The 27,822-nt window shown below is 41.0% G+C and overlaps 1 protein-coding gene and 1 long non-coding RNA gene across 2 annotated transcripts; one reads left to right on the forward strand and one right to left on the reverse strand.

Annotated features, from left to right (window-relative positions):
• Nucleotides 1–7,034: 7,034 nt before the first annotated feature.
• On the reverse strand, nt 7,035–8,520 carry LOC118374533 (uncharacterized). The gene is made up of 3 exons (XR_004823625.2): nt 8,373–8,520; nt 7,692–7,768; nt 7,035–7,364 (listed from the first exon to the last, which is right to left on the reverse strand). It is a non-coding gene; the product is annotated as an uncharacterized LOC118374533 (long non-coding RNA).
• A 530-nt stretch (nt 8,521–9,050) lies between these two features.
• LOC118374531 (nuclear receptor subfamily 2 group F member 1-A) lies at nt 9,051–15,816 on the forward strand. The gene is made up of 3 exons (XM_035760963.2): nt 9,051–9,958; nt 11,264–11,791; nt 14,997–15,816. Exons 1-3 carry the CDS (start codon nt 9,523–9,525, stop codon nt 15,269–15,271), a joined length of 1,239 nt encoding a protein of 412 aa, XP_035616856.1. The 5' UTR covers nt 9,051–9,522; the 3' UTR covers nt 15,272–15,816.
• The last annotated feature ends 12,006 nt before the right edge of the window (nt 15,817–27,822 follow it).

Here is a 27,822-nt window from a genome sequence, read left to right on the forward strand (position 1 = left end):
AGGAAAAAACACAATTAGTTCCTTATTTGGTGATGAGAACACATACAGAAACATGCCGTATGACTATTGCAGTATAGTAATAACATATTGTCTGGTCCAAAGTTGACTTTGATTTTGAATTTAGATCTTTTCTTCATTTTGACCCCTCTGGCTTTCCTTGGGCAGAAACATCCAACAAACGTATTTAGAGTTTTATGGAGAGAGGGAACGACAGACGGTGAGCTTGAGAATAAAAATATATTGAGCAGCAAAGTTGTTTTTTAGTAGGTGTGTTCTGTATACAGCAGGCACTGGTCTGTTACGTTGCTTTGGTTATAATTAGTATTTGATGCAGCCTGAAGCGAAATGGTTAAACCCTTTTTACCCTATCTGAAAGGTGATGAGATATCATGTTTAGATCAACAGCTGAGGTAAAACAGACTTATGTTCACCATCATTTGGCAGGAGAGACCTGACATTGGTTTTACTTGAGGCCAAAGGCCCTAGAAAGGGAAAGGGAGAGGGGGATACCTAGTCAGTTGTACAACTGAATGCCTTACATTTACATTTACATTTAAGTCATTTAGCAGACGCTCTTATCCAGAGCGACTTACAACTCTCAACTGAAATGTGTCTTCTGCATTCAACCCAACCCCTCTGAATCAGAGAGGTGCGGGAGGCTGCCTTTATCGACATCCATGTCTTCGGAGCCCGGGGATCAGTGGGTTAACTGCCTTGCTCAGAGTAGCAATATCAAAGATTCAATACAGTACAAGACAACTTTATTTTCCATTGGTTGCAGCAAACAACGTACATTTGTATTCTGCTCCCTTTTTAAGGAGAGGAATACAGACATCACACATCACACATCACACAGCACACATCACACATCACACAGCACACAGCACACAGCACACATCACACAGCACACATCACACATCACACAGCACACATCACACATCACACATCACACAGCACACATCACACATCAGACATCACACATCACACAGCACACATCACACATCACACATCACACATCACACAGCACACATCACACATCACACAGCACACATCACACATCACACATCACACATCACACAGCACACATCACACAGCACACATCACACAGCACACATCACACATCACACATCACACATCCAGTTGAGACAAGCAAAAGGTAAAACTGCCAAAACAGGCCAAAACAGTCTCTGTTTTGTGTCCTGCAAGAAATACAGCACTTGAAACAGGAATAGTACAGACTCTCTATCTTCATGTTCTTGATTCATCACTGGCCCAGCACTAGCCCATCACTGGCCCAGCACTAGCCCATCACTGGCCCAGCACTAGCCCATCACTGGCCTAGCACTAGCCCATCACTGGCCTAGCACTAGCCCATCACTGGCCCAGCACTAGCCCATCACTGGCCTAGCACTAGCCCATCACCTGCCCATCACTAGCCCAGCACTAGCCCATCACTGGCCCATCACTGGCCCAGCACTAGCCCATCACTGGCCCAGCACTAGCCCATCACTGGCCCAGCACTAGCCCATCACTGGCCCAGCACTAGCCCATCACTGGCCCAGCACTAGCCCATCACTGGCCTAGCACTAGCCCATCACTGGCCTAGCACTAGCCCATCACTGGCCCAGCACTAGCCCATCACTGGCCTAGCACTAGCCCATCACCTGCCCATCACTAGCCCAGCACTAGCCCATCACTGGCCCATCACTGGCCCAGCACTAGCCCATCACTGGCCTAGCACTAGCCCATCACTGGCCCAGCACTAGCCCATCACTGGCCTAGCACTAGCCCATCACCTGCCCATCACTAGCCCAGCACTAGCCCATCACTGGCCCATCACTGGCCCAGCACTAGCCCATCACTGGCCCAGCACTAGCCCATCACTGGCCTAGCACTAGCCCATCACCTGCCCATAACTAGCCCATCACTGGCCTAGCACTAGCCCATCACCTGCCCATCACTAGCCCAGCACTGGCCTAGCACTAGCCCATCACCTGCCCATCACTAGCCCATCACTTGCCCAGCACTAGCCCATCACTGGCCCAGCACTAGCCCATCACTGGCCCAGCACTAGCCCATCACTGGCCCATCACTAGCCCATTACTAGCCCATCACTGGCCCACGACTATCCCATCACTAGCGCTGGACTTCAGGATGTTCAGATCCAGCTAACATCTCTGATCATTTCACAAACTTTGCAGGCATCCATTTCTCTAATGATTACACCCCCCATATAAGATTCAAGATACCAAAGGCTGTGTGTGTGTGTGTGTGTGTGTGTGTGTGTGTGTGTGTGTGTGTGTGTGTGTGTGTGTGTGTGTGTGTGTGTGTGTGTGTGTGTGTGTGTTTGTGCGTGCGTGCGTGCGTGTCATACCTTGAGCCAGCTGTGTGTGTGTGTGTGTGTGTGTGTGTGTGTGTGTGTGTGTGTGTGTGTGTGTGTGTGTGTGTGTGTGTGTGTGTGTGTGTGTGTGTGTGTGTGTGTGTGTGTGTGTGTGTGTGTGTGTGTGCGTGCGTGCGTGCGTGCGTGTCATACCTTGAGCCAGCTGTGTGTGTGTGTGTGTGTGTGTGTGTGTGTGTGTGTGTGTGTGTGTGTGTGTGTGTGTGTGTGTGTGTGTGTGTGTGTGTGTGTGTGTGTGTGTGTGTGCTTGCTTGCGTGTGTTAAAAATACCTCAATGACATTATTTTAATATTATTATTATTTTTATTACACTCATCTGCATGATGTAAATGGGGTGGGGTGTAATGATAGGTAGATACAGTCATCTTTTATACTGTTTGTGGATGCACTTTGCTATTTAACATGTCTCGTGTTCATACATGTTTGGTTTTCTAAAGGATATCGTTGATTTTCAAATTAATTTGTTCAGGATCTTACTTAACCTATGGCTCACTTAACGTTTACTGTTTGGAAACTGAATGTCTACATGCAAATTAGGCTATACACGCGTTTTAATACCGTGCCCTATAAAATATGAGAAATGATCACAATGAATGATATGTAACTAGAGAATGATTTTGTTCTGTCTTAATGTACCGTTAGTCTTAACGTGCTCAGTCACCCCCTATTAGGCTACAGCATGGTGGCGGTTCAGACAGACAACATTCTAATTGAGCGCGTGCAGTGTGTTGGTTTAAGAAAACCATTATGGATACTTGAGGTGATGCCACTCATTTAACTACAAAAGATGCGCAATGACGCAGGCAAGTTGGAAATGTCATGTTTTATTTCACCTCCCAGTTTCAGGGAGAACAAATGAGACAAGCCACTTGTCTATGTTCTGTCTTTCCCTTTCTCTCTTTACTCCAGTTTCATAATAACCCTGCTCCTTAAACGGTTATGTGCGGATTGTATATTTGCACGAGAGATAATCTTGTTCTGACTTTTTGTCTTTGGTCTATCGACAGTGTGTTTTCGGATAATGTGGTGATAGGATGAAAAGTCTTTCGCGTGCAGAAGCTCCGGTATACTTGTTGAATTTCTCGAGAATTCCACCTTTGCCCTCCTGTTTCCCTGAAATAAATTACTGTTACAGGTGAAATGCCTTTATGCACTGCGTTTGGAACCTGTATTCGTGTTGCCTTGGTCCCTCTGGGTTCTGTTGTTGTAGTCGAGTAGTAGAGAAAATTGAATTCTGCATTTAACCACGCTAATTTCCAAAACTTTTGAAGCACTTTAACGTGGGGTAAAGGGTTGTCCTCATATTATATGGATTGATGTGATTTAAAGTCTCAAGACATTGACAGTAGGCTATCACAAGTAGCCTATAAGTGCTTGGCCATTGGTTGCATTAGTTAATATGGTATCGTCTCCCATTCGGCAGGGTAGCCTAGTGGTTAGAGCGTTGGACTAGTAACCGAAAGGTTGCAAGTTCGAATCCCCGAGCTGACAAGGTACAAATCTGTCGTTCTGCCCCTGAACAGGCAGTTAAACCCACTGTTCCTAGGCCGTAATTGAAAATAAGAATTTGTTCCTAACTGACTTGCCTAGTAAAAAAAAAAAAGGCGTATATAGGCGACCACATTAAGACACTATATATGTTTTGAAGGATTTTGCCTGCCTTGAATGGCGTGATGCACACTTTATACTTCGTTATAGGCCTACCGTACGCATTCATTTGACCCCATCTTATACAGAACCGCGTAATTTATGTCACTTTGACCGTCTTACCACGTTAACAGCTCAGAAAATATGTTTACTTTGATGTCGCTACTGGTGCTTCCAGTTGAGTTTTTGGTGAACTACAATATTACAGCAGAAACATGAGCAGTTTCAGTGCTAATGGATTTATGATCTCGGTCTCTGACACCATTTAATGTAATTAGCACATATGCTCTAAATATATGATTGTGAGCGATAAAGCCATTACCCATCGCATAAACTGACAGTCCCTCTAACTAAACTTCAACCACAAAGCTAATTGGAAAAGTCATTTCGGCTTCAATTGTCTACAATTATAGCCGTGGCAGTAGCCTCAGAATCCTAGTGTGTGGTTCTTCATTCATCATGTGTATTTTGACCGGTGAACCAAACTCTGAAGAAACAATCCCAACTCAACCTATCTGTCTATAATGTTGTCGAAGCTGCCTGCGTTAAACATAGCGACCTTAAGTGGTGAGGCTCTAAAATATTTTCCCTATTTCTCACGAATAGCTTTTCCATTAAGAGCGATTAGATGATGTCTATTCAAAGTTGCTGATCCATAGAGAAAATGGCTGCGGATAAAATACGATTTCAAGTGACCTTTTCGTCCCTTTCACACCAATCTGCTCCCCCGAATAGTTAGGGATCAGATTGGGGAAAAACCTCCTCCTCCTCTCTTTCAACCCGTAACGACTCAAAGCAGAGGGGGCTCTCAGCAAACCCTCCAACTCACACATTAAAGTATAACGCACAGCTCGGGTCTGAAGAAAGCAGCAACACTGGCCATCTTCATTTTGTCTTTATGTAATTCATTATGCAACATGTATTTTTCAAATTAATTTGTAAATGTTGTTCAAAGTTGAGAGCCAGTTATAACAAAACCAGGCTACACGGAACACATCAAAACAAATACAAATCTTACAATTAGCTATAGGCAATACCTGTTTCAAGTATACTATTATCTTATATAATTTTAGTGATACACTATTGGGGAAAAGTTTGAAAAGACGCAGATGAAGGATTTTTTGAACCATCTGCCTTCAGAGTTTTCTGTTATCTGTTAAAACATAGTTATGTTAATTTAAGTTATTTTCTCATTTGTAATTATTGGAACTCACTCAACAAATATATGTTTTGTTATATTTAGTTGCACATGTAATATTGGCTATTATGCATATTAAGTCAATAATTGACAGCAGCACACCTCATTTGTTAATTAAACGTCTCTACACTTTTTCATAGTTATTTTACACTTGTATTTTTCTTGGCAGAAATATAGGCTAGTTATATATTTTTGGAACAACATACCACAGCCATTTCTTCTAGAAAGTTAGCTGTTCAGTTATGGGCAGATGCTCAAAGGTGCGCGTGGATGGGAAAAGCATAGATCGTGTGTTACCCTCTCCTGAAGAAACGTAATACTTGTTTTTATAGGAGGCATTTCGACAGAGGCCTCTAAAACGTCAGGGAAAGCAATAGATGGAGCTGGAAGCTTTGAACGGTGTAGTGACTTTATAGATTCCCTATACTGGAGCGCCTACATAAACTGAACCAATGAGGATTGTATTATTAGCTATTTTCCTTCAACGTGTTTATTAGTTATCTGAAATGCCGATGGGCTGATATTTGCCCCCGTGTTCACGAAGTAGGAGGTCAGACTATCATGGCCTTTTATTGGTTTCACAACTGGTCCAAGAATTCATAACGCTCGATTGACTGCTTTCAGAAGCGAATACGTGTTTATGGGGTGCAGTTGCCCTGGCATGTATTTATTTAGTTGTTATACAAAAGGATAGAGAGAGACCGCATCACTTGGAAATTAGCCTAATTTAGCCTATGTTTTTAAATATATTTGAAGCCCACGTAGGCCTATATCTAATCTATTTTAACCTCTAACTCACGGTAGATGCTCAGCAAACCATATGCATGATCTGATTCATATAGGCCACATGTGCAAATATAGCCTATACTGCACTGCGAATGGCATTTTATATTTTTGGTAATAACACATAATTATGTCACATACTTATATTTATATGCGTCTTGTTTTAGGGAATATGGGCTAACTCAAACTATAACATAGACATTAATAGTAAGTTCCTGCCATGTGGAACTTCAAGTGGCATTTATAGCATCAACTTAAAATCTGAGACACAAGGGAATCGAAGTTTAATATCGTCTCGCCAAAATCGTATTTCATATAGGCATAGCCTATGCTTTTGTCAGTATTATCGCTCGATGTAAGTTTTGTGTATGCATCAATTACCTACAAAATAATCGTAAAAACTGCTTTTAAAAGGACATAATATATTCTGCTTATCTCACATGGTGGGGTTGTATCTGTATCTGCAAACTTTGCAATTAAATAATAATCATTTGATTAAAATGCCCTACATTTTCATATGACGAAACAAAACAGCCAGAAAGTGTTCCAAGAACTATCGTCATGCCTGTACTATACCTCACCAGCTCGGTCGTATAGATGTCCTTTAATCCGTTGAAACTATCGATGAGAAACCGGCTGCTATCGATGTTTTCATTGTGTGATCATGCAACAAATAGCCTTGCACAGGTGAGATGCTCATAACCTGGAAAGGGTTCCCTGAATTGCGGTAACAGCATCAACGATGTTCGTATATATTGCTGACGACAGTTTTAAACGGAGAAACGGGTTCCCAAATCAGTAAAGATGTCAAGGAAAGGATCCAAAGTTCGGTTAAAAAGTTTCGCCCTGGAATGTAGCCTAACAGTGGTTGTTTGACATTTAGACAGATAAACTAGATAACGGTTGCCTACATGGGTTGCATGGTAGTGTGGCGAGGCTAGAATGTATTGTTCATTCCTTTAGAGCTTCTTGTGAATAGGTGGAAGAGAAATAAATGTTGTACTTGCCTGGCTGGTGATTCAGGTACCGATGTTTCCCGTCCACTATAGCCTAATAGTTGTCGCTGAGTGCTTCTTCGTTTAATACCCTGCTGTCCACGTTCTCTTTTTCGCTCCTGTTTTCGTGCGATAGCCTTCTTCCCGCTGCTCTCATTCACTGTCACCCTTCTCTCTCTCTCTCTCCGTCCAGCTCTCTTCCCGATCTGTGGAGTCAAATCTTAATGATACACTTACAGAAAATTCTTTGTCCATTTTAATCTTATTCGTTTCACCTTTTCAAAGAGCTGGAAACATGACCGGGAGTCTCCGTGCAGTGTCCGAGACCGGGACGGGAAGAGTTCTGTTGTTGAATACGTAAAAACACCCATTCCTCCTATGCGTTAACAAGGGGGGTACTTGCATATTTGCGCTCCATTATCTTTTAATAGCTGACTACACTCGGACAGACATAACAAAGGTATTCATAAACTATTCACTTTATTTTCACATACCCTATACTCTATTTAAGTTCGGCTATTGTGTATGCATTTCGGCGCACCAGGCTTGTAAGCACACTGAATACACTTCTGGTGGCTTTGGTTACCATGTGGGCGAAATGTTGTCATATTCAAACTACCCCGTGTCAATGTTATTTGTGCTAAGTTCCACTAATTTTTAGTGATTTTACCCTGGAAGGTCTTTCCTAAATCTACAAAACAGGCACCAGCTGCTCCGTTTGAAATCTTCATCACAGGAACACAGTATCTGTAAAAATATAAATACATAGAAAGCAATTTTCATGAGTTTATTTCTTGTCTTTATGATTTTACAAAGTTGATAAGAATACTACATGCATGATCACAGTGAGTTATGCATTACTATGTGGATGTAATTGTATACTGTACGCTAGATGGCAGACTGATCCAGACATTTTTGAGTTGGAGACGCATGCAGGCTTCAGTATCCACATACAAAAATCCCGAATTCCCGTGCAATTTTCAAACAACTTGACATGATTTTGAATTATTGTCATTATAAAACATAATTTGACACCCGTTCAGTGATTGTGTAGGCCTTAAAACCTCAACTGTTATAGAGTATTTGTTATTTTGTCGATGCAATTTTGAGATTCGCTGGCGCCATCGCACCCTGTCTGCCTATTCACGAATGATCTATTATGCAGAATTTCTTACAATTTTTCCGAATTTGATCTTTGGAACTTTGGACCCGAATTTTGACAATGTAAATGTAAAGTTGAAGCATATACAGTATTACACACCACCAAATGCTGTAGGCTATAATAAAACACACGATACATCAATAATAATGTCCCCCGCATGTATAATGAATATGGTAGTCCCAAACAAACCATTTAAAACTTTGAGGAATTCTATGCCAGTCCCTTTCGCCTAGCACGTTTGTTTATTTCACGTCCACAAAGCTTTGTCCTCGCTTTTACCCTTATTTCGGCCATTCTATCCAGGGTTTCCTCATCTGTTTGTGACAATAGACTAATACTAATCAGGTTTCAAAGTAAATAGCAGCGCAGGGCGAGCTCAATGTAAATTGTGCTTGTCAGAGACCCCAGTCGTAGGTAACAAGGAACGAGGACTCTAACCAATGGAGAGAAAGAGGCTTGGCTAACCTTAGCCTCCCATTTTCTCTCTCTCCCCTCAATGCAGGGCTCTGGCCAGTCAGTCGCCTTTGATTATCAGTTGCCAGCAGCCCCTCTCTTGGCTCCTTGACACGAGCACCATATAAGGCGTAGCGATCTCCATAGAAACGTGTCAGTTTCAATAGTAGTGTCAAAGTTCACTATATACAGACATTCGCGCAGATCCCCGTTTCGGAAACATTGCTCTGCTGGTCTTCCCGTTTAAACGCATTCAATTTTGAGTCTCTCCTTCTTGCATATTCTATTAGTTGTTGTTTGTTGTTTTTTATCTTTTCGCCTTCGCTCCATTGTACTGGAGAGGTGAAACTACACGGGCACTTCGGCGACGCGGTCTTTTTGCTGGTCGAAATGAAATGTATTTAAGAATATAGATGTAGAATTCCGCTCTTCAGTTTTTCCTCCCCTCCAACAGCGAAGACGGGAGTAAGGAGCAAGGAAGAAAGGAGAAGGGAATTTATTTCTCGCAGTACTTTGGATCGCATCTATTTTATGTTCATTTCTACGCCCATGTGAATCGCTCCTGCCTCCTTTCTGGCTATTTTATAACGAACCGCATTTTTTTTGTTACGGCTGGCTCGCTTTTTCTTCAAGATTGGGTTCCTGAATGGCTGACTGCAATTTACATTGGAACTGGCCTCCCGATACTTGCATATCCTGATCGGGTGCCTATTCTATCGCCTCCTGTATTTTCAATGTATTGATCGTGTTCTGCTCCCTTCTTTCTCTTATGAGATTGTTTTCTTCCGATTTGACTTTGCACTGTTGTGTTTGAGATATTTTTGCTCCCCTTGCTTTATAAATCCCAGCGATCCGTTCGCTTTATAGCACTTTCCGGGCCCGAGATATGGCAATGGTAGTTAGCGTCTGGCGAGATCCGCAGGAAGACGTGGTCGGAGGACCTCCAAGCGGCCCCAATCCAGCAACTCAGCCGGCGAGGGAGCAACTGCAGGCGGCGTCGGCAGCACCGCACACTCCGCAGACCCCAAGTCAGCCAGGACCCCCGTCAACACCAGGGACTGCTGGAGACAAGGGGAGTCAGAATTCTGGACAGAGTGGCGCACAGCATATAGAATGTGTTGTTTGCGGAGACAAATCGAGCGGCAAGCACTATGGTCAGTTCACCTGCGAGGGATGCAAAAGTTTCTTCAAGAGGAGTGTCCGAAGGAACTTAACGTATACATGTCGTGCCAATAGGAACTGTCCCATTGACCAACACCACCGAAATCAGTGCCAATACTGCCGGCTGAAGAAATGTTTAAAAGTGGGAATGCGGCGGGAAGGTGAATATCTTTTTTTAATGGCACTTAGGATGATGCGTCCTACGTTTCGTTGACAACTAGGGCTGCCATGTTGCATAAAAGGTCACATACATACGGCTGAGCACATTGCACAACCATGTTTTTTGAGGGGATGTGTATGTGTGCGCATTTAGCTAATAGAGAGGGTCAAATGCAATGCAGCTACAAAAGATAGGGAACAGGTACGAGTCGAAGGCTAAAACAAAGCAGCTGTTTATTTGATTCAAGATACCAAAGGCTGTGTGTGTGTGTGTGTGTGTGTGTGTGTGTGTGTGTGTGTGTGTGTGTGTGTGTGTGTGTGTGTGTGTGTGTGTGTGTGTGTGTGTGTGTGTGTGTGTGTGTGTGTGTGTGTGTGAGAGATAACATGCATGCTAATGCGCGTCCTTACATGTGTAGTGATAGACTTCTGTTTGGTTTGTCTGTGCATTAAGACGAACAGACAACATAACCACATCGTCTCCCTATTCCATATGCTGACTAGACAGATTAAGCAGCTTGAGCAGGCTGACGTTAATGCTCGAGAATTTGTGTGGTGCACATTTGTTTAGCCTTGTAATGTATGATAGGCCGTAACTTTCCCTCTCTTTGGAGCACAAATTATAGCAAAACACGTATTTTAAATGAACCACCAAATTACCATACATGTTATTTAATATTATCCCCCCAAAATATTGTCAATAAAAATACAATTAGACCAATTATACTTAATGCACGTTGTTAAAATATTCTTCCTCGAGTGAACTATAGGCTTAGAAGGCGTTTACTCTTATTGTGCTTGATATATTTTTGCCACTCTTCTTCAGTGCAGCATAACACATATGTAATGGAGGAATACATTATACGAAATGAAACTGACACATGGGCTGCAGTGAACAACTAGATGTAGCATAGGTCTAAATGGCATTGTAGGCCTGTATTAAAGCATCCGTTATGTTAGATATTTTAAGTGTGTGTGTGTGTGTGTGTGTGTGTGTGTGTGTGTGTGTGTGTGTGTGTGTGTTAATCTAGATGCGTGCCTAGTCGATACTTATGTAGAAAGTGCAACACTTAGCATGTAGGCTACGGTCACTCTTAGATATTGAACATATTATTATTTATTTAAACAACACACAATCTTACACACTGTGTAATGTACAGTTTGAACTAGATTGTGATGGGAAATGTTACTCCCTTATCTCAGAGCAGAAAACACTAGCTTGCCTAATGCTTCTCGGCATAGGTTGCACATGCAACAATGTTCATCAGTTCTGGATGCACATTTCCTCTCCTTCTCTTTCTTTTTGTCAGCGGTTCAGCGAGGACGAATGCCTCCAACCCAGCCGAACCCAGGGCAGTACGGGCTGACGAACGGGGACCCTCTGAACGGCCATTGCTATCTCTCCGGATACATCTCGTTATTGCTTCGGGCTGAGCCTTACCCGACGTCCCGATATGGAAGCCAATGCATGCAGCCCAACAATATCATGGGTATTGAGAACATTTGCGAGCTGGCAGCTCGCTTGCTCTTCAGCGCCGTGGAATGGGCGAGGAACATCCCTTTCTTTCCAGATCTGCAGATCACCGACCAGGTGTCCCTTCTCAGGCTGACGTGGAGCGAATTGTTTGTGCTAAACGCGGCTCAGTGCTCCATGCCTTTGCATGTGGCCCCTCTGCTCGCAGCAGCAGGCCTCCACGCTTCTCCAATGTCTGCGGACCGAGTCGTGGCTTTCATGGATCACATTCGAATCTTCCAGGAGCAGGTTGAGAAGCTCAAGGCCCTCCACGTTGACTCGGCAGAGTACAGCTGCATCAAGGCGATAGTACTCTTCACATCAGGTGAGTGTTTCCCATGTCGCTGCTGAGGCCTTCTCTCTAATAGGCGGGCAGTGAGGGGGGAAGACAGGGAGAACAACACTGACACAGAGGCCATGGCTGTTTAGTGCAGGCTACTCCATGCTCTTTTGACAATGGCTTGCTGCAAATATCCACAGTGATACATTTTGTGTGTTACTCAGAGCGTAAGAGAAGTAAACAAACCGACTTTCAAAAACGTAATTTTTATGTGTATTTTACTCCCACGTAGGAATAGATTGAAAGACAATATACTATTTAATAACTGTGGGACAGTATAATAAGTGAATCGCATTACATTTTGTATAAGTCTGATAACTAGGTCTACAGAAGTGTTTGGTCCATGTAACAGGCGTTTTTTAAATACATATGATATGCATAAATAAAAGCAGAATTGCGGTGTGGCACCTGATGTAGGCTATGTACGAGTTGCGGCACATGTTTTCATGTTTTGGTAAAACAGGAAATAATCCCTAGCTGCCTATTCAAAGAAATACTGATTAAATAGCCTAATATGTCATTGTTTTACTCTGCTATACATTTCTGTCAGAACAACGGTATGCTTGAGATATATTCGGAATGTATTTAGTTTAAAGATGTTTCCTCTCACAATTATTTTCTTGTAAAATATTAGAATCCCAAATTTGGAAAAGAAGGCATAGTCTACATATGACCGGTCATTACTAGATCTGGCTGAGCCAAGGTCACCGTTCCTGTCGCGTGTAATAATATAGATATTTTGGGTTTGATTGTGGACACTTGCTGCCATTACCATTTGCAAGCAGTCGCATAAGGATAATGGAGAATAAGTAGGCCTAGTGGATAAAGAAGCCTAAATCGACCGTGACTCAAAAGAGCTCTTATGTGGCTCTTTTGAAGTGAACAAATTCTCATTAAATAGCATTATTTCAATCAATACATTTCACAATTAAGTACCATTTTGAACATCATTGTGTTTTGTAATATGTGTTTTTATCTTATTTTCTAGAACATATTTTCACTCTCGATGTTCTCAAAAAACACTATGCTTGGTGACCACCTATAGCCTAGCCTAAAGTAGCCTAGCATTAGCATTTTTACTGAATTATAGCCTATTAAATATATCCTATAGCCTACTCTGAATAGCTAAATATATTTCCTTTCATATTATATTATATTATGCATATTATATTATGTTATAGGCTATTATATTAATAGCCATATCCATATGAAGTATTTTGTACAGATTATTTTTTTAAATCGTGAGGATTGTATAGCCTACAGACAGGTTGAGTGATCAGTAAACATGTTTTGACCATGGCCAATAAACCCCCTCTAGTCCTCTAGTTTGCCCTCCTTAGTGACATGAAGACTTTACCACTGCCTTTTCTGCCCGTGAGGACATTTATGTCCTTAGCATACAAACATTATATTCTCGTTTTGTAGGCCTACATGTGACTGTTCCCTTTTAGGCACATTTATATGACCTATCAAGCCCTCCTGGTTTACCTATAGCCTACCTTTGCTAATGCGAATTTATGTTTTTTTTTTTCTAGGCTGTTAGTCATTAACATAACATGACGACATTGTGTGCCTTGCTCCAAGTTGTTGTTACGTTATTAGGCTATATCAAATTTAACATAAAATACAACTACATAGATAGTTGTTTAAGATGACTAGATTTAACCTTGGTTCTCTCCATTTTAGCAAGAGGCAACCATGCATAACAAACTATAGTTGTAGTCAAGGTTTACTGTGTTGACATGTATTTATTTATTTATTCAAAAATAAAACCCATAGGGGTAGCCTAGTTTAGGTCGTCGTGTTCTTATGATTAATATTATGTCCAGTTATGCATTGTAGGATATTTTTCGTAATCTGTTTTCACATACTTATTCAATGTGAATCTATGAAATAGATGTCTTTATGTGCAGATATTTTCAGGTTGTATTATGACGCAAGGGTTAGTTCTATGTTTGGTGAACTATGGGGTGCCCTTTCACGAGCTTTCTTTTGGCTCATGCATTCGCTGCAGCTCAGTCGTCGATATGATTTGAGCTTAATCATTGTATTTCACATGTTTATATTTGCAAGATGTTTAAAACATAATTCATTTCGCCCCGATTAATTGTTTTATGTATTAAATATAGACTATCAAAGTTAATCCAAACGGATTTGCATACATGGGACTGTGTTGCCTCGTCTAAGATCATATAGTAAATCAACCCAAGATCTCCGCGTTGGCCCCGCGCAGTCCGTGAGTTCATAAGGTTATTGTGTCTGGCCGTAGTGAGTTATCGCCCTGAGAAATCAAGATGAGGTTTAAAAGCCTCTCGGATACCATTGTCCGGTGTTTAATGTATTGTTACAAAGCAATGGCTTAATACAAAATCGTCAGGCCTATGCATAACGGTCCAAATGCTGTTATGCTTGGCCCTGCACAGCCGTTTAATGCAGATTTCTAGGCACAGCAGTATGCCGTGGCCTGTGCGATAAACACTTTCGCTTGTAGACTACTATGCACAAACATATCTGAAGACATTAACATTGAGTGAATTTCTCCATTTAGGCCAATGTGCAATGAACAACCCCCGACTATATAGGCTACGAACAAAACACATGTCGCATGTGTTGTTGTGCTGGCTCCTTTTCGTATTTTTACGTGTTTTTTGCGTGACTATTGACTTCACCCCTGCTAATACATTTGATTGCTTCCAGGGCCTTTACTAGGCTACATTGAAAAACAGGCCAAGCATGGTATATCAGCTTATCGAGAGTAGCTTAATTAGGTCATATTATAACCATTGCAATTTCACTTTCATCAATGTATTTTATACGTTTCCATAGACTTGTGTCCCCTGAGTCAGAAAGCACGAGTGGGCCTGCCTACCTTTCCACTGCTCCCTCGATTGGAACTGCAAAACGCTATACAATAAATAGTCTTCTGCAGCACACCATTTCCCATGCCCGTTAGCTGCATATTCTCTGTTTTGATTGGTTTATGAACGTGTAGAGGTATCATCTGCCTCTATGTGGTGCGTTCCCCACTTCAACAGATCGCCCTTGTTTATTCTATATGACAGTTCCTCTTACTCAAGGTGACGTAGCATGTTTGGGCAGTGTGTTTGTTAATTTCACTTTGTCAATAACACGTAACGTTGATGTTGAACGATAACCAGGGTTCTTTTGTGTTTCTCTTTTGCCTGCACAGACGCTTGCGGCCTGTCAGATGCGGCTCACATCGAAAGCCTGCAGGAGAAGTCTCAGTGCGCCCTGGAGGAATACGTGAGGAGCCAGTACCCTAACCAGCCCAGCCGCTTTGGCAAGCTCTTGCTGCGGCTTCCATCTCTCCGCACCGTCTCCTCGTCGGTAATTGAGCAGCTGTTCTTCGTCCGCTTGGTAGGTAAAACTCCTATTGAAACCCTCATCAGGGATATGCTATTATCCGGGAGCAGCTTCAACTGGCCTTACATGTCCATCCAATGATCCGAATGAGAGTGACAAAAAGACAGAAAAAGGACCAAAATTCAGCATCCCGTACAAGAAGACTATATATAGGACATTTTCTGAACATATTGGAAGACATGACATGTTTTTGTTTTTTTTGTCTTTTGGGACTAAGATCTGAGATGGAATACGTTATGTACAGAAAATATGGAACTGGACTTACACCTGTTTAAATCCACTCTCATCTTCAAGAACAGTACTCTTCATTTTGTAAAATACTAGTCTTTATTTTCCTTTTTTGTAAAAAAAAAAAACCAAACAAATAAAATGAAAAACAAGACTTAGCGGGAAAATTATGTTTCCAAGCAATTATAAGAAATGTCCTGTGTCTATGTACCCCTCTGTTTTGTATTTTTTCTGGTTCTAAACCAGCTTTTCTGTGATTCTATACTAATAATTTTTATATAACATTTTGCTTCTTATTATGAGTGCGATATATATGTTGTCGAAGCTACGTTCTCCGAGAATTAAAAGTTGAAGTGGGAATTTAAAACAGAAAAATAAAGAAATTTAGACAAATAAGATACAAGTCTAATCGCTATGACAATATCACTACTGATGGTCGAACTATGGACCTGCAACAGCAGACCGACCTCGTGGACATTTTGACGAGAGGACGTCTTGCTCCTGGTTATGAGTGTTTGAGGAGTCGATCATCAGTCAAAGAGGAGAGACGTGAAAATCAAAAGCACTTTTAATATATCGTTTCAAATACATTTTCTTTGTTTAGTCTTGAAATTTTCATTGTTTCTTGAATTTCATTGGTTGTTGCCTTCAATTTGCTTACTTCATAATGCAGCTTTTGCAGAAGGGTCGGTTGATGAAGTTGTGTGATGGTGACTGTACTATTAAAAAAGAAATAGGCAACAATGTCTCACTCTCAAGAATGTTCTTCTGAAGATCGAGATGCGCACTCATGCTTATTGTGTGGGATAGCATAATGCCACTCATCTTCATACACATGTTTAGGCTACGCTTGCCTTATATGTGCGTTTTCAAGTGTTGTCTTGCATACTACACCCCAAATTCTATTTCATTATAGGCATTTTGCCTCTATTCTTCCCAATGGAGCTTGGCGAACGATGGGAAAAGACAACACTATCATGTTATGCTATAGGACAGGCGTTGTTTAGATTGGATGGCTGGTAGGCTACTCAATGCATAGCAGCTATATGTTACTGTTTCACCTAGTCGCTCACTCACGACTGAGTATAAACACAACGATGCGCGGAATTAGACAGTAGTGACGCTGCTCGCTGCCTGTGAGCGCATTAATGTTTCATACTTTCCCAGACAGCAATGAAAGCATGAGCTTCTCTTGCTTTCAGTGCTTTCATTAAGCCACAAGCCTACTTGTGGCTTAATCAAGGGGATTCTCAATTCAACTATGACTGTCTCCAAACATCTGCATTCGCCTGTTTAAAAAAATGTACCCTTTGATAGAATTGTTTCAATATTGACATGCGTTTTAGCTAAGGATTGCACTCGCTGTAAAACAGATGTGATATGCATGATCAATCTGGAAAATGTATTTTACAGCATGTAAGCCAGACGATAGAAACATCGAATGTGATGTATTGTGTTGGAATAGAGAGAGTGGAGGAGAGATAGAGAGACAGACGCGGAGTGCACAGTGACAAATGAGAGAGGAAATATGCGGAGGGAAATCAGTGTGTATGTAGCCTTGGCTTGCCTATAGCCTACATTTATAATGAATGCATCGACGAAGACCTCAACGTGTTGGATTATGATGTTTGTCTGCACAGTGTATAGTAGCTTCGTGTACAGGGGCTGCATGTCTCTTGCGTGACAATGTCTGCTTACCCTTTACAAAGAATGTGGACCCGAGAGCAGATCTCTGACGTACAGAAATAACTCAGTATACTGTTCATATGCATAATACACATACTGTATCAGACTCAAATAAGGACATAAACTTGGGATATGTTGGGAGGAAGAAGACGGTGTCTTGTAGCCTTTGCCTTGCAGTCGATCTTGAGATAGTAGCATGATGAGGACATGTATAGACGTCCAATTTCTTGAACGATCTCCCTACGATGAAAGCTAGCGTGAGGATGGAAGCTGAACGGAGACAGCCACATGTCTTAATTGTATTTATATCACCATTTTCGGTTTGGGTGGGGGCGTATCGTGGCGGCGGTTGCTTTGATTGTATGTTCCCTGATTAATTCATTTACGAGTAACTTGTTTTTTGCTTAAGCTAGTGATGTTGTGAAATGTCGTAAATGAGGGCCTATCTCTAATCGTTTTACAGATTTGAAAACAGGAGTAGAACTATTCGGTCTAGTTATCACGGTCTCATCTGGTCAAAAGATGAGCAGGCCTTAGTTGATCCCGGTCGACCTGTGGTCATGATTGAAGCAGTGTTCATCCCATAAAGCTTCTGGTAATATTTCAACACGGTATTTCTCAGATCAACGTAACCCTTAATTGTGTTATGTCCTCAATAATGTGTAATAAAATGGCATCAATAATGATGAACTAACAATGGCATGAGCATGTTGGCCGGTTGGCCAGTTCACAGTTGGAGAATGAGCCCTTGTAGTTTTGCTTTAAATTAATAGGCTTAAACACATTTTTTTATATAGTTTAAACACTAATTCTAACACCTGAGAGCTAAATTGTACATATTATACCTTAGCATTTGACAAATTACCCATTTAATCTTATTGGAAAAAGAAATAGGCTTTTGGGCTCATTTGAAAGTTTAGCTCATATCCTAGGCCTACTCCACAACTTTTCTTATATTGTAGTCCCCCTAAATATTTTATTTTATAAATCTGGTTGTATGTGTTATATTTATTAGGTTTTTTGGCTAATATCCTAGTTTATGTTTACCCGCATATGAAGAGATGTTTAATTAGAAAAATATAACATTTACTGAAAATAGTGTCGTTGATGACGAGTCTCGATCAATTCCAGCCTATATGTACAGCCCTCGACTAAATTGTTTACCAGCATATTAAATGCAGCTTTTAACTGGTTGTTCTCACATAATGTATTCTAAACCCCTCTAGAATTCCAACTTTCATCCTTTGCTGAGCGCATTATGTTGTACAATCTCTACACTACGGGCTATATAAATCAATTCAAAATAACATAATTCGAGCCATGTGTTTCTAGTTAATGAAGCAGTATGATTCACTACAAGCAGCAATGATAGGCTACAGTTTGGTAAACCTATAAGTGATATTTATTAATCGATGGTGTTGCTTTCATTTTCCAACAGTTAGGACAATTTAAAGAGGTTTGTTGTAATCCCACATATGCAAACAATAGTTTGGTATTCGGCTTTTCATTAACCCCATAGGCCTATAGTGTTTGGGATGATGTGTTTTCAGGCAGAAGTCTTTCATAGTTGTAGATCACTCAACGTTCAAATATGTTATACAAATGGTCTCTCTGGGTCTTGTATGCTGCTGGTATTTTAGCTGCTTTTCTGAAGAAGAAATAAACGTGTGACACGATTGGGATGTTCTATCATATCGTATTGTTGCACTTGACTGATGACAGTGGGTAAGGCAACGGGATCTGTAACACACTATAGGCCCCATTTGTGTCTCGGTCATTTCGGAAACTCTGGTTACCAAAGTGTTATTCCCAAATGAGTTAAATAACAATTTACCTTTGTCTGGTTTCATCCATCAAACCACAAGTGAATGACTCCTAACACGGGGCTATTTGTTTGCTTGCACAAGCAGCTGGGTGCGATTTCACGTTTGAGATATCTGTCTGAAAGCGAAACATTTATTATCCTAAGTTGTCAGCGACCCTATTTCCAAAACCTCATGCAACCAATGGTTCCACACGTCTTGAGCAGTCACACGGCAATAACAAGCTTGTGTGGGGTAACATCCGTTAATTTCGCCAATGTTAGGCCTACGTTAAGTCACTTTTGACAAACAGTTTGAGAAAATATTTTCAAATTGAATCTTTGGGATGCGTGAATGATCCTCTCAAGTATGAGCTATGACAATGTTATAAACTTCTATTTCAGGTATTGACTTATGCATAATGAATAGACATACACGATAATGGCCATCGCGTTTTTCATCATCGCTTGGCAATTCTAACACCTCTGGTGAATGGTTGAAAACAGCACAGTGGGAAAGAGCCTAGCATTCTAAAAATAGTGCATGGATGTCTGCTTGTGTGTCATAAGATGGCTTGTTTGCTTTCTATGTGAAATGGTGATAATATGTTGTCGTCCTGGAATGACGTACAATTGTTCCTAACAATCTCAATGATCGCAGTATAATTCTGCCGTCCGCAGACCTCATAGACAAGCTTTAAGCCATGGATCAAATCCAATACTACAGTGGTATAAAATATATCCAGTTGTGAACGTAACATAAGGGGACGCCTGAGTGTGTGTGTGTGTGTGTGTGTGTGTGTGTGTGTGTGTGTGTGTGTGTGGTGTGTGTTGTGTGTTGAGCGTGCGCGCGCGTTTATGTATGTGCAAGCTGGCGTGTGTGAGTGAGTGAGTGAGAGAGAGACAGCGAGGGAGTCGGTTGCGAGAACAGATCGCTGTGTAAGCGATCCCTTTGTGTTGATTTAGGAAGACGTTTGCTGTATATAACGTTCAAGGCTGATAATATCATTGCCTGGCCAGATAAATAAAGCATTGGCCAAACCATCAGGTCAGCTATCGATCCGCTGCTCTCCCCGAGCGAGAGAGAGCGAGAGGGAGCGAGGGAGGGTGGGAGCGAGCGAGCGAGCAAGGGAGGGGGTGAGACAGAGAGAGAGACCCTTTACTCATTAGCATTCCATACCCATGGACTAACGCTGACAACTAACAGAGATATCCAGCTCTACACCATGCACTCTCTCCTTTTGTCTCCATACCCTTCATTTCAACGGAAGGATTTCGTCACAGTGAACACATTCTAAGCATTTATCCTTGAACAGATTCCACATACAATAGAAGTCATTTTAACGATAGGCCTATAGAAAATAAGACGGTGAATTGTTATCTTTATCACTCATTAATGGGCCTAGTGCTAAGACATTTCATCTCTTGTAGCCTAGTTATAACCTATAAATCACAGCATTTGGATTTAGGCTAATTATGATTGTATAATTGTGTGCCTTTACAGTAACATGGTCAACTAAGTTGTCCAAACTCTCACATAAACTACTTTTGGTGTTTTTATAAGGAAACATATTTTTCTTGATTGGCACGTGAATTGTCAGAACGTTGAAGACAATTGTGGATTCACCAGGCTACGTCCTCAAGGGAAGATTCTACCCAGTTTTACCCAATGTAGGACATTGAGTTGCTGCTGAACATCAACCACCATGCATGGCACTGCTACAATGCATTGGGATTTTATATTATTAACTTATGCAAGCCTAATTGGCTAAACGTTGTGTTTACAACATGGTGGTGATATAAAGTGCCAATTATACGAAATAAAGGGTAATTGTGAAATACAAATATTGAAGCGTGAGATAAAAAATAATAATCGTCGAGGGGCAGTCGATGATAATTATTCGACAGGGGCTTTGGGAATGTAGGCTATATCTTAATACCCGCTCGAGACCTGCCCAACAATGACAGCTGTTCATCAGATAGTAACTTCTTTCCGAGTTTTTTCCCCTCCCACCCGGAGCCCCGTCTCTATCTTGCTTTGTTGTTTTAAAATATGCATGTCCCTCCGGAATGCCAGTCACGAGTCCAAACTTTGTGTCCAACCTCCCACATGAAATGATCCTTTTAAAGCGGGCTCAATATGTCTCAATCTGCACTTCACTCTAAGCTTTTGGGTATAGTCTATGGGACAGAGCCCAGAAATATATGAATTAAAGCGAGATGTTGTGTCGAACTCAAATGTTTCAGACTTTACAGGCTGTGAAGAGAGACGGCTCAGAGAAGCTGGAACATCAAGGACTATGATGGAGATTCACGAAAAAAGTAAGACTTGTTTTGGTTTAGTCTCCCTTGCACAGTGTGTGTGTGCACGTTTGAGTGAAATGGATAAGCAAAGGGGAGAGGGGAGAAGGAGAGAGCGAGAGTGAGAGAAGGGGGAGGGATATGTGAGAAAGGGAAAGAGGAAAGGATGTGCCTATGCGTGTGTGTGTGTGACTCCAGCTGTCATTAACAACAAATTAATCAACACGTGACATTTAAACCCAAGAGTGCTATTTTTCAGTGTATGTATACGTTCCGGTAATCACAGTACCGGAAAAGAAACCCAGGAGATTGGAAAGGACAGTTTGATTTTGAAAGGGAAAGCGTACAACGAGTTAACCGAGTCGAGACAACGAGGAGAAGGGGCTGAGGTTTTGAGAAGAGAAGGCTATAGCTTCATTTCCTTTGAGAAGTTTATAGGGATGTTTGTGATTGTCAGTGGCAAATGTTGTCATTAAGGCCAATTGCAATTGTGTTTTGAGTCAGAGAAGAGTTAACCTGTTGCTTATGGACACTTAAAACTCTAGGTGCTGGCCGAAAAACTCCACAGTGGTCCAAACATAACGTCACCAGCATGCGTGCGCCAACTAATTCATTCCGTAATCCCTTCAAAAATGTTTACAAACAGAGTGACGTCAAGTCATCGGGAGATCTAGCCTACACCAACCAAATGAATGTAACTAATATGGTAATGTATTATTCTGAAATGTTTTAATGGACATCCCCACGGTGTAATATGTCAACATATGGGAGGCCAGCAAGGCCGGGCTTACCTGATAACACCCTGGCTTTTCACTAATATTTACGGCTTCTCTTTCTAATACACACCAGATGGTTTGTAACTGTGCCACCGCAGCCAGTGAGCTCCTCAATTTCACTCAGCTGCATTTTGTTGCAATTATACTTCACGCGGAGACCAAATTCATTGGTCACCTATTTTTGCAGCATGTTTATGTAAATATAATTTTGATCACCACTTCATCGTCAGGATTTTCATATTACCTTTAGGAAGTACATTTTTCGAATCGATTATTTTTTTTTTTTTAGCTTAAATGCATATGTAGCCTATAGGCCTGGTACCCACGTTCAATGCATGGTGTATTAAAAATAAGAAAATACATAGGACTTCTTGAAGCTTTACCAAACTGGGTTGATCGGCCGCTCACTGCACGTTTCAGCCAATCACTCAATCAATCACAATGCTTATGAAGCAATTGATATTTTATCTAACTAGTCTCTATCTGTAGGCCTATATGCTACGTCTTCAAAATATTAAACTGGCCAGACATAAACCAATATGTATTTATAGGCTATATGCCTATGCAATCTATATACACTCATTTGGGGAAAGAAAGGCCAGTTAGTCTCCAAGCTGAGTTTGAGTCAGTTTGTTTCATTTCTGCTATGTTTATGAACAAACGAATAGGTCTATGTCTGGGCTATAATAGCCGTAATAACAGCCATTCTGGAGACGTTCCAACGTTATGTAAACCACTAATAAATGGAATTGTTACGTCTGTTTTCTTGCTGAGAAGCGTGCCAGAATATTTTTATGATCCAGGACTGTATTTGTGTTACACAAGCTCTTCAGTATTTATTTATGTAGTTGTTTATTTTGTTGCAATTTAGCCGTTATTTACCTAGCTGGCGCATGGGCTATGTTCTTGGTAGACTGAAACGTTTCATAAAGGGCTTTTTTTTTTTTTTTTAAATCTATGCCATTGGTCAGAGGTATTGACAGTGGCAGGGCTTCCCCAAGGTTGGTGCATTCTCTCTCTCTCTCTACAGCCTAGAGGAAAGGCAGACTGTTGATAAATACAAGTCTTTTTTCGATCTTACTCAGCATCACCCATCAATATGTATGTCTCTGCTGTAGCATTGGTCTGTAAAGTCGAGCGAGGATGAAACGCGAGACTGTCTTCACGTTAGACAATGACTAACATTTCTAATAGTGTCCATTATTATCCATTCTAATAGTGTCCATTATTACCTATATATTGCCTATATAGACATACATCACTTTTGAGATAGGCTGTACATGCATATGTAGCCTTATCTTTTGAAATGTCCAAAATGTATTCTCTTTTAATAACGTATTGTACTTTGATGATTGTAAAGCATTCGAGAAAACGTTTTGCTGCTCGCCTAAAGCGCCTGGACTGCTCCTCTCGCTATAGCTAGCTGCTAACACTTTGTGGCCGAGGCTACATACCTCCACTGTGATTACAGAAGTGCCTCCTCCTCTACTTGCTAGAGAAGCAAAGCTCTAATCTACCCTCTGTGTAGCCTTAAACCCGCGTGATAGGCTATAGTCAAATTGTGTGCGCGCGCTCAGGTCTGTGCTAAGAAAAGGTGGGGCTCGGTCTGTGGGAGGGAGGGAGAGGGAGGAGTGTAAAGGGAGGGGTTAACGGAGTGGCCTTTCCTCGCTGACTGACTCGACCCCTCTCTCTTCAAAGGCCATGCAGAAATAAACGCATCTTATCTGAATGGCGAATTGGTTGGTGATATTTCAAAGTGCGAAATTCAGAAATTGGAAGGTCTATTTTCTCTGCTATTTTGAATTCAAGGTGGTTCGAACCATCCGATATTGGTGGGTATTCAATTATTCCATCTACACACGCGCATTCTCAACTAGTGTGGTATTTGTCCATGACTACCCACCCTCCTTCTCAGTGGTGGAAAAAGTACCCAATTATCACACTTGAGTAAAAGTAAAGATTTTACTCAAGTAAAATTGAAAGTCACCCAGTAAAATATTATTTGAAGTCTAAAAGTCTTAAAGTATTGGGTTTTAAATATACTTAAGTAACAAAAGTAAAAGTGTAAATAATTTCAAATTCCTTATATTAAGCAAACCAGACGGCACAATTTGTGTTTTTTAAATTGATTTATGGATAGCCAGGGACACACTCCAACACTCAGGCATATTTTACAAACGAGGCATTTGTGTTTAGTGAGTCCGTCACATCAGAGGCAGTAGAGATGTCCAGGGATGTTTTCTTGATAAGAGTGTAAATTGGACCACTGCCCTGTCCTGCTAAGCATTCAAAATATAGCGAGTAAAAAGTACATTATTTCTTTAAGAATCTAGTGAAGTAAACGTTTTAAAAAATATATAATAATGTTAAGTACGGATTCCGTAAAATACGACTTAAGTAGTACTTTAAAGTATGTTTACTTAAGTACTATACACCACTACTCCTTCTCCTTCCATGCAGTCCCCCACGACCAAATGATTTGCATTCGTTGATGATATCAGTGAAATATAGCTGGCATCCTAGATGAGGCAGGGTGGGGGAAGGAGGCTTATTTGGATAAAACTGGACGGAGAGTGGACACGGCCCGAAAGGTCAGCCGCCCATTCATGTCAAGGTGGCAGGGGGTGGCCGGGAGGCTTATTTGAAAGAGTATTTGAGGCAGGGGAATAAAAAGGAGTTGACCACAAAGCTCGTCATACTTCAAATACGCCCCGTCACATCTTCACTCTTTCCACTGCACGCATAGGCGCCAAAAGGGGGCTATCTCGTTTACCACAGAGCAGTCGACAGAAAATAGAGATGTGCCTGGAAATAATCAATACAGGGGTTCGAGCACGACATGGAACAGGACACTTTATCCTGAAAAAGAATAGCATAACATGTTAAGTGTTGTTTTTTAAACTATAGCCTATATATTAATGTCGAGTAGCCTATGACCACATTTGACAAAATGCCTTCTCTTTGGAGAGACCATGTCTACAACAGGTTCATCGCATTTATAAATTGATTAGCAGGAGATTCAGGAATCTGGTTAGCCTACGCATCATATTTGATTAATTTTACGAGGATAACATTGGACTCTTTAGGTAATTGTTCACATAATAAATCAGCAATACTAGATTGACTGCATAGCATAGCCATAAGGGATATATCTGAGTTTTATATGAAATCACTTGACACTGCTCTGGATTATTTTGATGAGAAGATGCCCTACACACACGCGCGCACACACACACACCTGCAATGAAAACCATGATAAGTGTGTCTGTCATAAAAGCACAGCCACAAAAAAAGAGTAGCCTTTGCGCAAATGTTTTATTATTAATATCGATGTGTAGCACCCTATATGCATGAAACCAAAATCCATATATATATTTCGTACACCTTACTTTTAATCTAGAATGTTATTTTTTAAGTCCCTTGCAATTTGACATTAGCGCACGCGGCTCAATGAAAATGGTGACGTATTGCGGTTTGCGTTGAAGAAAGCTATAGCATCCGATTGTGCTATGTCTCCCTCTGAAAGCATATTTGTGCATATGTTCTCATCTAACGTCGACTAATCACTCATTACAATTAATACAATTGCTAATATTCCACTTGGACATCAGGATATATTGAAAGCATTAGAGAAAATTATTATTACAAATATTCTGATATTAATATTCTAGCATTCATAATAGGCCTATTTCTAATTATGTAAAATGTCCTTCCCAAATCAGAAAGGTCTTCTGTCTCTGTAGGCAGTGGCATGCACAGTAGGCTAGAGGCGTAAATGGGTTGGTTATGAATTGAACTAAGACGCTGTAGTCTTTGTCTTCATTTTAGATTAGGACTATACGCTTCGACTGCAATACTAATCATGGTTATTGGGCTATATAGTCTTATGATTATTAAGACAATCTCAATTAAGGTGGTTATGACGATGACTACTTGCTAAATGTTATTGCTACCACTATCATTGTTAGCAGTGGTACACAGAGGCGTTAGTGATAGTGTTAGGATACAGGATATGATCTTGGATTCGTCATATTTGTTGGTGTTTGAAGTAATGGCAGTGGAGATGAGGAGGACAAGGAATAGTGAGGGTGAAGAGTGGTAACGTGGGAGCCTATATGATGACTTGAGAGCGTGGTCATTAACACCGGTGCTGTGGTGTAGCCTAGCTTACTCATGCTGTCAGTGCCTTGGAGAGAGCGCATGACAGACAACACAGCTCACTTGCCCTCCTTATCCCACAACCTACATTTGAGACCTTTCAATTGATTCGAAACCACGCCCGACAGAAGATGTGTTGTGTGCTTGTGTGGTACACACGGTGAAGTAAAACACCGTTACGGGACGAGCGGATGATAGTAGGCCTATCGATTTTGTCAAGTTGATATTCGCCAGATCTCCGTCAGCCAGTTTGACATTAGAAGTTCCTAGACATGTAGCTTGAACACTGATGACATGATCACTTTATTTAGCATCTTGACCCTTCAAGGTGAATTAAAATTCGATCATTTTTAAAACGCACATTGCTTCGTTCTCATTAATTGATTCGTTCATTTATTAATAATTTGACTACTATTTCAGGGTGGTTTATTTATGGAAAGCATCAATCGTGAAAAAAAGAGCAGTCTACTGCTGAATGAAGAAAGTGCAGGGTGTAGAAAGTTTGTCTGAATACCTTGGTGGCGCTCCTAAGCGGCTTTGTTATGGTGCTCTCGTGCTTCAGTGCAGTGCGTGGAGGCTGCCTCGCGCTGTTTGTTTCTACTTTTGTTTGCTAGATGGCGCTCTGCGTACTGGGACCCTCAGACCGAGGAACAGCTTAAAACCCCCTGTATCCACGCTCAGCCTTAACCACCCCACTCGTCTGCAGCCATATCACTATACTTTCCGCGACTGTAAATGCTCCTAATTTAATTTCGTTGGTGTGTGTAAATGAGACAAAGTTTTTTAATGGTTTTATGTTTCAGATGGGTTTTGCATTTTGATAAAATCCGATTGATTAAACACATAAACCAAATTAGAGTACTAATGCATGTTTTTTTTAAATATAAACTGATAATGAGATATTTGTTTTGATTATTGTGCATTGCTTATAGCTTAGGTATTCTAATAACTCATTAGGTTTCATTTAATTGTATTTTAGGTGAAGTTTCCATAAATTGTATAGTACATAAGCATACTCCGAATTCGAATCCTCCAAAATGAATAGTAGGCTTAACATTGTTAAAAATTAAATGTGATTTTAATTCATTCAAACAACTGACATGTGGATACAGTGATAAACTGCTGTTAACGAGCATGTTTGTAACATATATATAAATATTGTAATATAATTTAGAACATAATATTTTTTTCAACACTGATTTAAAAACAAGGCTAATTCCATGAGATACAGCTATTTAAATACATTTTGTCAGTCTATATATTCTACGCAATAGCGGAATAGCCTATCGTTTTTTACGTAGTCAAGACAATACAATACTTTTAAGAAGATATAAATATGCCCTTGTTTAATGGGCCTTTGCAGTTGAGGGAAAACGTGCATTGTTTGCAGTGAGTGGCCCAGTCTCTGTCAAGATATACTCCTGCAGTTACAAATTCACTAAATAGCGTCTTGTCCATGTCTGACGTTGATGAATGTGCTGGAGACATAGAGAACTCTTTACAGCTGTCTTAAAAGCGCGAGCCCAGACCCAGGCACTGGCGATCAGGTGCAGAGGCCGCAACCGCGCTACATTATAAAATAAACAGGTTACAGAGACTCATGGGACAGGAATATGTCATGTTATGAATAAATACTGCCCATATCTAATGTTTTAACAGGCTTTCATTGCAATAGTGACTGG

The sequence above is a fragment of the Oncorhynchus keta genome, chromosome 14 (assembly GCF_023373465.1).
Source record: "Oncorhynchus keta strain PuntledgeMale-10-30-2019 chromosome 14, Oket_V2, whole genome shotgun sequence".
Taxonomy (NCBI): domain Eukaryota; kingdom Metazoa; phylum Chordata; class Actinopteri; order Salmoniformes; family Salmonidae; genus Oncorhynchus; species Oncorhynchus keta.

Coding starts and splice junctions, on each gene's coding strand:
- LOC118374531 (XM_035760963.2), top strand. CDS start 9,523: ATGGCAATGGTAGTTAGCGTCTGGCGAGATCCGCAGGAAGACGTGGTC. Junction 9,959..11,263: donor AGTGGGAATGCGGCGGGAAG/GTGAATATCTTT, acceptor TCTTTTTGTCAG/CGGTTCAGCGAGGACGAATG. Junction 11,792..14,996: donor GATAGTACTCTTCACATCAG/GTGAGTGTTTCC, acceptor TTGCCTGCACAG/ACGCTTGCGGCCTGTCAGAT.